The 13,429-nt window shown below is 40.8% G+C and overlaps 1 protein-coding gene across 1 annotated transcript in view; it reads right to left on the bottom strand.

Moving 5' to 3' along the window:
- LAMC1 (laminin subunit gamma 1) overlaps positions 1-13,429 on the bottom strand; it is a 123,797-nt gene that overhangs the window by 11,462 nt on the left and 98,906 nt on the right. Inside the window, exons 14-22 of the mRNA XM_024133830.3 lie at positions 10,903-11,148; positions 10,256-10,409; positions 9,504-9,646; positions 8,363-8,541; positions 6,776-6,932; positions 3,551-3,756; positions 2,818-2,897; positions 1,144-1,281; positions 455-599 (exon numbers count right to left, since the gene is read on the bottom strand). Coding sequence (XP_023989598.1) covers positions 455-599; positions 1,144-1,281; positions 2,818-2,897; positions 3,551-3,756; positions 6,776-6,932; positions 8,363-8,541; positions 9,504-9,646; positions 10,256-10,409; positions 10,903-11,148 — 1,448 coding nt within the window. The remainder of the gene's footprint in view (positions 1-454; positions 600-1,143; positions 1,282-2,817; positions 2,898-3,550; positions 3,757-6,775; positions 6,933-8,362; positions 8,542-9,503; positions 9,647-10,255; positions 10,410-10,902; positions 11,149-13,429) is intronic.

Below are 13,429 nucleotides of genomic sequence, written 5' to 3'. Positions count from 1 at the left end.
CCTAAGTAGTTTACCTGCCCCAAAGCATCCTGATATAGTTCTTTCATTAAAACCATTCTTTTATTTCTCTCTTGTTCAAAACCAGGGTAACGACCTAGGTGTAGTCTGTTTTAATTAATCCAAATATATTATAATTTGGATTTCTATCCAAGATTTAAGAGTGATTATTCGTATCACTAAAGGAGTCTTTGCTATTTAATGTTTATAACCACAGGATTTTTTTTTACCTCAATAAGTTCTATTAACGTATCTAAACTAGAATGCAACTTTACCAGTGAGCGGCTGGGAGGACAGAGGAGGTGGGTACTGATGACAGCTGCAGGGCAGTCAGAAGAGCTCTTACCCAGACGGAGGGGGTATGTGGCTGTGTGTTTGGTAGGAAGAGGGTAGGAGCTGTGAATGGGGGACGGCAGTGACAACCAAAGACCGTGCATGCAGGCTGTCAGCGCCATACCTCCATGGCTTCTGAGTCCACAGGAGTCAGCTGGGCAACACTGGCATAGATCTCCACAGCTTTCTCACCAGCCTTCTTGGCCTCCTCATGGACTCGGGCAGCTTGCTTCTCTAGATCCTGTGAGATGTTCTTCGCTTGTTCATACCTAAGGAACAAAAGATGTGATTTGATGAAAACCCTAGTTGCTTTTAGCATCTTGACGTTCACCAGATTCATTCCAGTTTAAATCACCGTGATAGTAGTTCCAAAACCTCAAAGAAATGTTATATTAAAATGCTATTATTTAATACCAACATAGCTTAAATTTAGATTTCATCTCATCACTTCTATTTATAGCATATGGTTTACCATATGCTTTCCTATTTCAGACACCTTTTAAATATTTGTAGCTCAAATATATTTACTCTGCTTACTCTATGATATTTTTTCTCTTCTCCTTTATGCAGAATTTTAAGTATCATGGCTAGTCGTTACCATTCTCTGCTGATACAGTAACTGGATCAAATAAAATCTCTGTGGCTCTACATCCCCTGCTCTAATTACTGCATCATTTCAAAAGCATGATTAACAAAAGAAATCTTACTGCATGAATACATGGCCTGAATTCAACGGCATTTAATTTTTTCTTGAACTGGTGTTCCTTACAAGAACAACTGAAGGGCTATAAACCACTTTTAAATTACACTTACTTTCTATTAAGCTCTTCAATCTCAAATGCTGTTTGATTTTCTCCTGCCAGTGTCCTCAAAAGCAGATTATATGCCTCAGTTGATGTAGCATTGGCTGCCTTTGCCACTCGTACAATGTCATCAGCTTCTTGTTTATGGCTGTATAACATAAGAGGAAAAACAAGCCATGAAACACAACCGTCTAAAAGGGGAAAGAAGTAGAATTTAGGTAATGCTTACCTTATTAATATACATAAACTAATGTGGGCAGAGTTCCACAAATATTGAAAAAATCTTATAAATTTGGAATTTTTTTATCATTTCAGTGGGGCTGAGTTTATAAATAGCATTCTGTAATCTGAGAAAATGATATTTCCCAAGGATATTAAGGATATAAAATGTATAGGGGCAAATGCTTGTATTTCTTAAAAATTACTTTTAAATATAATTATTTAAGGGTATTTATATATGAAACTGTGTATACCAGCAAGAACTCATTTCTCTAGTCATAAACACAAATCCCAGACCTCATCTTTAATTGCTTCTCTGGTTCTGTTACTGCATAGTCTTGAAACAACTCTGACTATTCAGATTTCTCACACGCAACCTAGTTACTGGCCAGGAAGAGCAACTCAACAAGGAACATGTCAACAGGGACTCCAGACAAATAACGCATTTTAGCTGGGTAAATGCTAAGGTTTTTTCAACTCTAAAATTTCATACTACATTGTCACACTGCAATACATGGCCATTCTTTTTGATATGATAAACTTTCCTTCAAAATTCACGCATGAAGTACACCACAATTAATTTCCAAGACCTAATTTTCTCGGGAGTTTTCTATAATGTTTTCAGCTGTCTTCTTTTAATCAAAAAATTCAGCTCTGAAACCATGAATGTTCTATGAGCTAAATTACAACAGTTCACACACATTTACAAAGAACAGAAAGAGAGCACATATGGTAAAGCAAGAAGCCAATGTAACTGCTCAGACATTGAGGCTAAAATTCTAACATCAGGCTTATTTAAGCACCCTGTACCTATGAGGTCTACTAGCTGTTCTGCAATGCATTTGATAAACATTTATTGAGTACTTACTATATGCCAGACATTGTTTTAATCATTGGGACTTCAGCAGTGAATAAAGCACACAAAAACACCTGCCCTCACGGAGCCTACATTTTAGCAATTTTATTTAAAAAAAAATTTTTTCACTTGATGCCCTCTACAATTTAAAGTCTTCTTAAGAAATTACCTTACATTTAATCAGGAATGAAATGGTCTGTTTCTGATTTTCACATGTACTATGGGTTAGTTAAATGTTTTCTATTGAAACTTGAAAAACATTTTTGTTGAAAATTTAAAAATTTTTAAAAATAACTAAATTCTACTGAGCTTAATTATCTATTAACTTTAAGGTTTCAAAATTAAAAATCTAAAAAATGTCACGGTTTTCCTTAGATTTGCAAATATAATTTCCCTCCAAACCACCATATTCTAATATTCAAAGTAAATATTCTAATTTCAAAGTAAAGGGAAGCAAAGAGTACATGTAGCTAATCGCATTTCAGAAACGAGAGCAAACTTTGCAAAAGTGGGTTACATGGGAAGTGTGTGTGGGGATAGGATGAAACAACGTGTGCACACTGCGATGAAAGCCATAACTTAACCATTAAAGAGGGAGCTGGAGGTTACCGTTCAGCAAGCTTTCGTGCCTCATCCGCCAAAAGAGTCATGTTGTTTGGGTCCCCTGTAGATTCTGGCTGAGTGATTGACTAGAGAGGAAATAAACAAAGCACTAATCTCAAAGGAATGAATTATTTAAATTTAATAAAGCAAGTGTCAAAACTAAATTTTCACTAGTGTTATTTAGAGAAAGAACGTCTCTTCTTAATTTCAGAGATCTTCAGGTAACATCAGCATCCTTGATTGCAGATTATTATTTCTATTTTCAGCAGAGAATAAAGGAAGCTTAGGGACTTCCCTGGTGGCCCAGTGGTTAAGATTCCAGGCTCCCAATGCAGGGGGCCTGGGTTCGATCCCTGGTTAGGGAACTAGATCCTGCACGCTGCCAGTAAGAGCCCACATGCTGCAACTAAAAGATCCCATGTGCGGTAGCGAAGATCCTGCGTGCTGCAACTAAGACCTGGCATAGCCAAATAAATATTTTTTTTTTTTAAAAAAGGAAGATTAAATTGCCTAGTGCCATAGAAGGAAGAAAGCTAGAGAAAGGATCCAGATGTCCTTTGGTTTTAATCCAGTTTGTGATAACTATTTCATGGCAACTATGAGCAACGTGGCTTTCTTGCTCCATGTTTGAAGACAAATAAAAAGATACAAGGAGTCAATTTAGCTGAAGAAGCATTCCACTACCAGTAAAAGCCAAGGGACTCCCTCAGCCCCACATCAGACCTTCCCAGTCACTCACCACATTGGCAATGGCAACTTTTGCTTTCTCAAGTTCTCTGGATGCGATTTCGATCAACTGCTCTGTGCTTTCTACCCGGGCACATGCTTGTTCAGCCAAGTTTCCGGTCTCTTCAATGGTATTCCGAATATTCTGTAAACGGCTAATTTGGCTGAATAAGGTGTTATTCACTCTCTGGAGGCGATCCATCAAATTTTGGTCTACATCTGCAATCACAGTGCAGAAGAAAGTCCATAAATTATCTGAAGCGGGGTTGGCGGGGGGAACACATATCATCTCACGTGAAATCTGAGGCGCTGCTTATCCTTACTCTTCCAAACATAGCATCTTTCTGACAAGTTTCCCTAAGTCCATTGGCAGAGCTGGTCAGTCTTCACTGTGCCCAGCAGTAGCGCCACTGTTACATCCACCTACGGTCTCCAAGTGGGTTAACTGGAGATTAACACACTGTCTCTCCCACTTGACTATGAGTCCCTCATTCTTACTCAACACTGTATCCCCAGTCTTACACAGTGATTGGTAATGAGAGGACACTCGAAAAATGTCTGCTGAAGGAAAGATTTTGATATTCCAGCACATGCAAGATTGAATCATAAAAATACAGTGTTGTTAAAGGCACTACCAGCCCTGAGAGCTGGACATTTTTCTAAACTAGGAAAAAACTCGGTTCAAAACTGATGTTGAGGGACTTCCCTGGTGGTGCAGTGGTTAAGAATCTGCTTGCCAAGGCAGGGGACACGGGTTCGAGCCCTGGTCCAGGAAGATCCCACATGCCGCGGAGCAACTAAGTCCGTGTGCCACAACTACTGAGCCTGCGCTCTAGAGCCCACGAGCCACAACTACTGAAGCCCGTGTGCCTAGAGCCCGTGCTCCACAACAAGAGAAGCCACCGCAATGAGAAGCCCATGCATGGCAACGAAGAGTAGCCCCCGCTCGCTGCAACTAGGGAAAGCCCACGCGCAGCAGCGAATTCCCAACACAGCCAAAAATAAATAAATAACATAAACAATAAAAAATTCTTTCTGAAAAAAAAAAAAACCGATGTTGAAATATGGAACGTTAAAATTATTTTGTATTTTAAACTAAATAGACTCTTGCTGCCACCTCCCACCGCCTGGCACATCCATGTAATTTCTTTAAAATTGATCTCTGCTTTTGAAAAGTTCTTCAAATTGTTCTCTATTAATTATGCCCATTCAATTTAAACCTCATACCTGTGTCCTAATCAATCAATCAATAAATATAAGCCCATGCAAAGATAATTCTGACGTTATTACAATTCTCACATGTCATGAAGTTATATTATAATATACAAGAACCATTAAGTCAATCCTATTCAAAATTGACCAGTTCTTATTTCTGCATGGTGTTAGTGTTGGCATCTAAATTTTCCAAGGAATGTAAAAGAGATGAGAAGTCAAAGTTAAGATCAGCAAAGATGAATACAGGTTTGGAAAAATAGCAACTTACAAGCAGGGCCACCCAATCAACACACATGCAAAGCTGGTGGCCTGCAAAACATCTCATCCAACTATACAAAATGGCCCTGCGCCGATGATTACTTAAAACAATTCTTTGATAATCCAAAGATTTTTAAGAAGATACAAAATATAAAAACAAGCTGAAATCATAGAAAATCATTTAGATTTAGGAAGCGTAAGCATTGGCTTCATTGGCTAATGAAGTTATAGAAGCCCCTTCCCTTTAGAACTTCAAAAAGGTAACAGATACCGATCTCTCTGGCCAGTTCTTTACAGAAACAATAGTATCCCAAAAAGGGAACAAATAACCTAAGTGGATCACTTCAAAGCCCTCTAATTCCAAGTGTCCAATTGCAAGACCTAATTGCACCATATAATCTCCCTTCAAACTGCAGAATAAACACAAGTTTAACTACAAATGAACACTTAGGGCAAGTCTGAAAGGGTAAATCATTTTGAAGATATTTTTATTCTTGGCTAGTTTGAACCTAAGTAGGAAAGGTCAGCCAGGAACTCCATGAATCAGGATTTAGTGGGAGTGGATTTTAACTCCAGCCTCACAGCGGTGCTCCCAAAGCTACCAGAAGCAGCCCGTCATGCTCCCCATCTTTCAGGTGGCTCAAGGGAAGGTGTGGTGGCCATGGCTCCTATCACAGCTTCTGTCCCACAGAATCACCGGCTTGGGCAGAGGAAAGTACGTAGCCACTGTGGCCAAAAAGAGCCAGATGTAACTGGGGCTGCACCAAGGTGTGGAGCCTGGAGGAGCGGCAGTGCTGGCTGACCTCCCCTTCCTGCCTCTTGGCCATGCCCATGTGCTGGTGCTGCTGGCACCAGAGCTGCCTGCCAGGCCCCACCTCTCAGGCTGACTGATTGGCACTTAAGAATGATCACCCCACGTTCAGTTCTTCAACGGCTATGGCAGGACAGATGCGAATTTGCTGTTACAAGAGAATACATTGATGAAAAAAAATGTGTGTCCAAATTTGAAAATGAACAGCCTAAAAACACCACCATTGTTTACACAGAACAGGAAACATATAAATTCTTCTTAATCTATGTTTAAGACTTAAAATGTAACAACAACTGAAACAAAACACATAAGTTTTTGACCTCTCATTTTATTTTTCAATTTCTAAAAATTTACCTCATAGAACAATTTTTGGACTGTCCTAATAAAAATTAAACAAACTGGCCCAAACCAGATACATCCAATTTCTTCCTTCTCTACTTCAGTAATTTTATAAAATCTTAGGGACATTTACAACAAGAAATAAGCAATATATTTAGTTTCTGTTGACCTGTACTCTGACAAGGGGACTTCTCTAACTCCAGATGGAAACATCATCAATAGGGAAGTTGATCATTGTGGTCCCGGTGTATCAACGTTAATGCACATTTACTATGAGTATATGATGAGCATCTGTGTCTCAGTGATGGAAAACTCCAAAACAAAAGTGACTTCAGCCCAGTGGTGAGCACCTTGATAGAAGGATTTATAAAATGCTTGGATTTTAACATCTAACAGTTTTTGATGTGTTGGGAGAATTATTTCTGCTTAGTGTATCTTAAAACATTGACAGGTTCTTTTCTACATGTTTAAAAAATAAAATAATTCATATTCTAAACAGAGTTTAAAAATTGAGAAAGAATTTTATAAAACCATACTACTTAACCTTGCATTAGGAGCTACATCTAAAGATGGGACCATCTTATAGAAATTACCCACTTGTTTAATCGTGTATACCTTTGACATCCTGGGCCTCACGAAGGAGGTCAGTCACCTCTCTCTCTGCTTCCTTTAGTCTATCCTCAAAGGCTTGATCCGTCACCATCTCATCCCCAGTTCCAAGGTTTGCAATGAGATTCTCTAATTCCTGGAGTTTTGCTCGATGATCAGCAACCTAAGCATAATGGAGGAAGAAAAGGGAAAGGTAGGGTGTACAGACATTCCTGAAGAACTCGACTGTGCTTCCTGCAGGAACAATAATCAAAGGGGGTACTCTACAACAGGGGTGCCCAACCCCCAGGATGTAGACCGGTAGTGGTCCGCGGCCTGCTCGGAACCGGGCCGCACAGCAGGAGGCGAGCAGCAGGCAAGCGAGTGAAGCTTCATCTGCCGCCCCCCATCGCTCCCCATCGCCCGCATTACCGCCTGCGCCATCACCGCCCCCCATCGCCCGCGTTACCGCCTGCATCATCACCGCCCCCCATCGCTCCCCACGGCCCGCATTACCACCTGCACCATCACTGCCCCCCACACACCCTGTCCACGGAAAAATTGTCTTCCATGAAACCGGTCCCTGGTGTCAAAAAGGTTGGGGACCGCTGCTCTATAAATATGAAGGTCTATACACTCCATGTATGTATACTTTTAAGTAGATAACATGGGTAGTTTTTCCTCATTTCTCTGGCTTCAAAAGAAAAACTGGTTGATTCCTTTGACGTTAAACTCTACATGCTGATGATTCTCCAGTTCTGACCTCTCCCTTGTGTTTGAGATTACCTATCTGATATCCCCACTTGGCTCTCTGATAGGTATTCTAAACTTAATATCCAAAATTCTACCCTTGATTTTTTTCTCTTAAATATGTATTCTCTGAGTCATCGCCATCTCGGTAAGTAATGCCTACAACTACCTTAAGCAAAAAAACCAAGATCCATCCTTGATTCTTCTCTTTCCCTAACCTTACCCTCTCTCATACCCTGCCCTGCCGAACACACATATAATATTTATCCAATTCAATCTAGGCTTCCCCTTTTGCCCCACACCTAACCATCAATCTTCACACAGCAGAGTGCTGTTCTTAAAATATAAACTGGATTTCCCAGCTTAAAACTCATTAGTGCATTCCCACTGGATTTGGAATAAAATCTGAATTCCTTACTCTGGTCAACATGGTGCAACATAAGCTGCCTCTACCAACCTTTCCAGTCTCATCACAAACCACTCCCTCCTCACTCAGCAGGCTCCAGACACCCTCCAGCTCTGAGGCCTTGGTACCCCACGTTCCCTCTGCCTGGAACAGCCTACCCACGACTTCTCCTTTGGTTTGCTCTTTCTTATCCTTAAGATCTCACCTTAAGTGAGTTTCCATAGAGGCTCTATATAAAGTAGTTCTCCCCAGTTATTCTCTGTTTGTATTCTTTCTTGCACTTATCTCAGTTAGTATTTCTTTAATTTTTATTATTTGTCTCCCAACTGGAACTTGAGTCTTTGAGAACAGGGACTGTGCCTATTTTGTTCACCATTTCTCCTCTAGAGCTTAGAGCATAGGAAGTGCCCATTCAACGTCTGCTGAATGAATGAACGCATGCGCTGTTGACAGCTGACCTTATCCTTTACCAGCCGGTAACAAGCTGGACATTCCTGGCAGCCAGGCCAAGACCGATTGTAGAAATAGTTCTCTTCACACTGGTCACAGCGATTCCCCACAAAGCCTTCTTTGCATTCACAGAGACCATCATCTTTGCACTGGAGGGAAAGAGACCCCTCAGGATGACAGTCACAGGCTGCAGAATAAAGGGAAAAGGGTACATAATAAGGAAAAAAAGGAAGAGTGCATTTTCTTTTAACTCACATTGATATCAATAAGCCAACTGTCCTATCATTATAATTAGATGCTTCGTGAAAAACAGGCTGATTTAGAATTTAAATGGTTAAGCCTGCTTAGCAGAGAAGCCAGACATTTTTAAAACAACAGTAAATTTTAAGATGAGCATCTTTTGGAGGGGGCACATTTCAGGTGACTGAATAATTATAGAAATTAGTCTATTATAGAAAGTGCCCTTTTTGTGTACTTCGAGAATTCATCTCTACCTTCATCTCTCCACTGTTTTTCTCTCACTAAGGAACTAGAAAACCCAAATGCTAATGCTTATTTTCCATTATTTTATACTTTGTTTACTCATTTTGTTCTCTGAACGGAGTCAATGACTTATGCTACATTCCACAGGAGAAATGAAGGAATTCAGAAAGCAAAAACCCAAACTGTTCCGCCGCCTAATTCCAAGCAAGTGTTTATGCCAAGGAGCAGCAGATGTGGACATGTAACCACACCAAAAGGGCCCCAAGGGTGGGAAGCAACTGAGCCAGTAAGACAACAAACACGTTTGAGCAGAATCCCTCACTGTTTCATTTTCTGCACTAAGAAGGTGATCAATTAAAAAGTTTCATTAAGCACGGGGAAGGCTCGGTAACCAAAGGGTAATTATCTGGAAAAATTAAAGCCTAGAAAAAGGAAGAATCAGAAACACTGTAAAAGAAGACAAAAATAGGGTGGTTGCAAAAGAAACGAGAGAGGCTTTCGGTCCTATGAGTTTTAAAAAAAGGATAATATTTCTTGAGTAAAGCATCTATGATGATTTGGACACAGCCCTATGAGCTGTGTGGCTACACTGAGGCTGTCAAGGTCCTTTCTGGACTAACAGTTCTAACTGGAATGAGGCGAGACTTTGCCACCAACGCCCCTTACGTTTACAGCCTTCAGGTCCAAACCCGAAGTGGTTGACCTCGCAGCCCTCGCAGTGCTGACCGGTGATGCCAGGCTGGCACTCACACTGGCCAGTGTGCATGTCACACTGTCCATTGGTGGAACCCAAAGCATGGCAGTCACACCTGAAAATGAACACAGGACATTTCTCAGGTAAGAAAAACAGACTTTAAGCAAACCTTTCTTTTTTGTTCCTTTCAGCCTAGGACTGATGTAATTTGTATTAGAAAACAGAATGTTAAGGGCTATTATGACAGACGTTAAGGGTTATTAAAACCTGAGGTTCAAGTAATTTTCATGAGTTCTATTCAGAACTTCTTTTTCTAACCTAACCCACACAAATACTTTTATTTCACTACTAAAACTACTACCCATGGCTCTCCAATCTGGCACCACATGGGCGCTAAATAGGAGGTCTGAAAACAGGAATTCCCAGGCAACTGCAACCCTTGAAGGTCTGATTCTAAGCATCTCAGAAAGGATCATATAATTTGTATTGTTAAAAAAATGTTGCTCAGGTGACACTGACACAGCTGGGGCCACTGCATTCCACTCTTTTCTCTCATTACTTAATTACAACTCTCCAGTATTGCCTCGAAAAGGTGCCTTGCCTATTTTAGGCACTCAAATAATTCCTGAACAAAGCCAAGCCAACTATGAACCATAACTTATAAAAATTCATCTGACAATAAAAAAGCAAAGGTCACTTGAACCAAAGGCAGCCGCCATCTTACCTCTCACAGCCCTGCCCGCTCTGCAGGTTGTAGAATCCAGGGTCACAAGCTCCACAGTCCCGGCCGGTCACATGAGGCAGACACTCACACTGCCCGGTCACAGGGTTACAGCTGCTCTGCTGCTTCACGGTCCCGTAGGGGTTGCAGTCGCAGGCTAAGGCAGGAAGACAGAGACAGCAAAAGATGCAAATCATCTGAGAGAAATACTCAAGTATAAACAACACAGATTCTTTAGATTTGCGTTATCCAGTACAGTAGCCACTGGTCACCGGTGGCTACTGAGCACTTGAAATGTGGCTGCTCTGAATTGAGATGTGCTGTCAGTGTGAAACACACACTAGACTTCGGAGACTTGGTGTGGAAAAGAACATACATCTCAAAAATTTTTTACTGATTACTTGTTGAGATGATAATACGTTAGATAGGTTAGGTTAAATAAAATATAGTGTTAAAATTAATTTCACCTGTTTCTCTTTACTGTACTGTGTCTACTAGAGAAATTTAAATTACATTAAGTGGTTTGCACTATATTTCTATTGAACAGTGCTGCATTCGACCAAACAACTGTAAATATTTAAAGAGACCGTGCAATGATTCTCAGAATGAATGACTATAACTGTGACAGAATCTGGCCGATGGCCAATTACCTTTGCACTTGTCTGCTGGATTCGGAGCCAGGGGATTTCCAAAAAATCCGTCTTTGCACCGGTCACAGTAGAAGCCAGCTGTGTTATAGATGCACTTCAGGCATTCTCCCGTCAAGCGATTGCAATTTCCAACTGCATTGGGATCGATGTTGTCATTGCACTGGCACAGGCGACAAAGCCTCACAGGGCCGTTTCTACCCAGAGGGTCTCCAAAGTAGCCGTCATCACAGAGCTCACATCTTTTACCTATGCATGAGACAATCTGATGTTATGAAAGAAAAGGCCTTAGATGTTTCTAGTGCTACTGGTTACAAAGAGTCTGGAGTAACCATCAGATGCAAGGCAACACGGGGCAGTGGACATGGCACCAGCCTAGGAGAGCAGAGGACCTGGGCTGCAGTCCTGGCAAGGTGAGTGACCTTGGACACATCTCCATTTCCTTATAAGAAAGATAGCACCTGTTTTGCCTCCTTTGCTTCAGTTGTTTTGAGGATTAACTGAAATCATGCACTAGGAGTGCTTTGTAAATGAGTCCACCTCAGGTTTATTAACCTTTCCAGTCCCAAGGGCTGGTACATTCATCTATGTTTGTTTTTTCCGATGATATTGAGAAAAATGAAAGATGACTCTTGATACCATACATTTCTTATACCACAGGGTGGGCAGGAGCATTCTCTTAAACAATAAAAGGCATGTGCTAATCCTTGTTTGAGCAGTGTCAGCTGGCACAGGAGAGAAGTTGGAGATCATCATTTGCCACTCACTTCTATTACAACTAAGGGAACAGACAGGTTGAGAAACTTGCCCACAACCAAACAGCTGATAGTAAAAGAGACAGAGGTAGAATTCAGGGCTCTTTCCACTGTATTAAACTCACTGCTCCTCATCCTTCTTTTTCCACTTTCCCAGTATTATCAGCTCAAGTTGTGTTCTTGGTATCTTTGTAGCCAACTGGGCCTGAATTAGCTAAACTTTTTGGAGAGACAGAGGTTTCTTCATTTACTCACCCCACAAATACTAACTGAGCATCTACAGATGCTGCTCTAGGTTATCAGGGTGATGTGGTGAACAGGGTGGATGAGGTCTCTGCTCCCACAAAGCTTATGCAGCAACTGAGGGAGACCAGTTCACAGACATATAAATAAACAAGATCACTTCAGAGAGCGACACACATAAAAAAGTTAAACAAAACAGAAACCATGACAGAGAGACAGGGTGAGGGCTACTTTATATTGGGTGGTTAGAGAAAAGCCTCTGTAAGAGGAGACATTTGGGATGACAATGGAAAGACACAAGAAACAAACCATGATAATATCCAAGAGAAGAATGTTCCAGAAAAGCAAGATAAGCTTGTGGAAGCACTAAGAGACAACCATGTAGGTCACAGTAAGGAAAATGGGTTTAAAGTACAGTGAGATGCTATTAGGGGTTTTTTTAAGTGATGAGATCTGATTTACATTTTAAAAGTATTATTCTGGCTGCTGTATGGAGAATGGGTTGTTGCAGAGCAGAGTGAAGCATGGAGACAAATTAGGAGGCTATTTCAGGTGAGAGATGACGGCGGAGTAGACCAGGGTGGTGGCGGTGAAAGTGGTAAAGAGTGCTCAGATTTGAGAACCAGCAACACCTGCTGACTGTGCTCCTGGGAAATGAAAGAGAGAAGAATCAAGGATAAGCCTTGGATTTTAGCTTAAGCAACTAGGTAGATGGTAGTGTTTTTACTGAGATGAACAAGACTGGGGAAGGAACAGGGTTAGGGTTGGAGAAAATCAAAGATCTAGCTTGAATTTGCTTAAATTTGACACTCCTTTAGCCGTCTGATTCAAGATCAGACCAGAAAATATTTGGCACATTCAAACTAGCGAGACTTGAGGAGAGACATTCACAGAAAGACAGACAGGATGAAAAGGCAGAAGGCTATGTACCAGATGAAGGAACAAGATAAAACCCCAGAAAAACAACTAAATGAAATGGAGATAGGTAATCTACCAGAAAAAGAATTCAGAATAATGATAGTGAAGATGATCCAGGACCTCGGAAAAAGAATGGAGGCAAAGATCAAGAAGATGCAAGAAATGTTTAACAAAGATCTAGAAGAATTAAAGAACAAACAAACAGAGGTGAACAATAACTGAAGTGAAAAATACACTAGAAGGAATCAATAGCAGAATAACTGAGGCAGAAGAACGGATAAGTGACCTGGAAGACAGAATGGTGGAATTCACTGCTGCAGAACAAAATAAAGAAAAAAGAATGAAAAGAAATGAAAACAGCCTAAGAAACCTCTGGGACAACATTCACATTATAGGGGTCCCAGAAGGAGAAGACAGAGAGAAAGGACCCGAGAAAGTATTTGAAGAGATTATAGTCGAAAACTACCCTAACATGGGAAAGGAAATAGCCACCCAAGTCCAGGAAGGGCAGAGAGTCCCACACAGGATAAATGCAAGGAGAAACACGCCAAGACACATATTAATTAAACTATCAAAAATTAAATACAAAGAAAAAATATTAAAAGCAGCAAGGG

Source organism: Physeter macrocephalus, chromosome 4 (genome assembly GCF_002837175.3).
Source record: "Physeter macrocephalus isolate SW-GA chromosome 4, ASM283717v5, whole genome shotgun sequence".
Classification (NCBI taxonomy): domain Eukaryota; kingdom Metazoa; phylum Chordata; class Mammalia; order Artiodactyla; family Physeteridae; genus Physeter; species Physeter macrocephalus.
The sequence above is the reverse complement of the archived record's forward strand: the minus strand, read 5'-3'. Positions and strand labels throughout refer to the sequence as shown.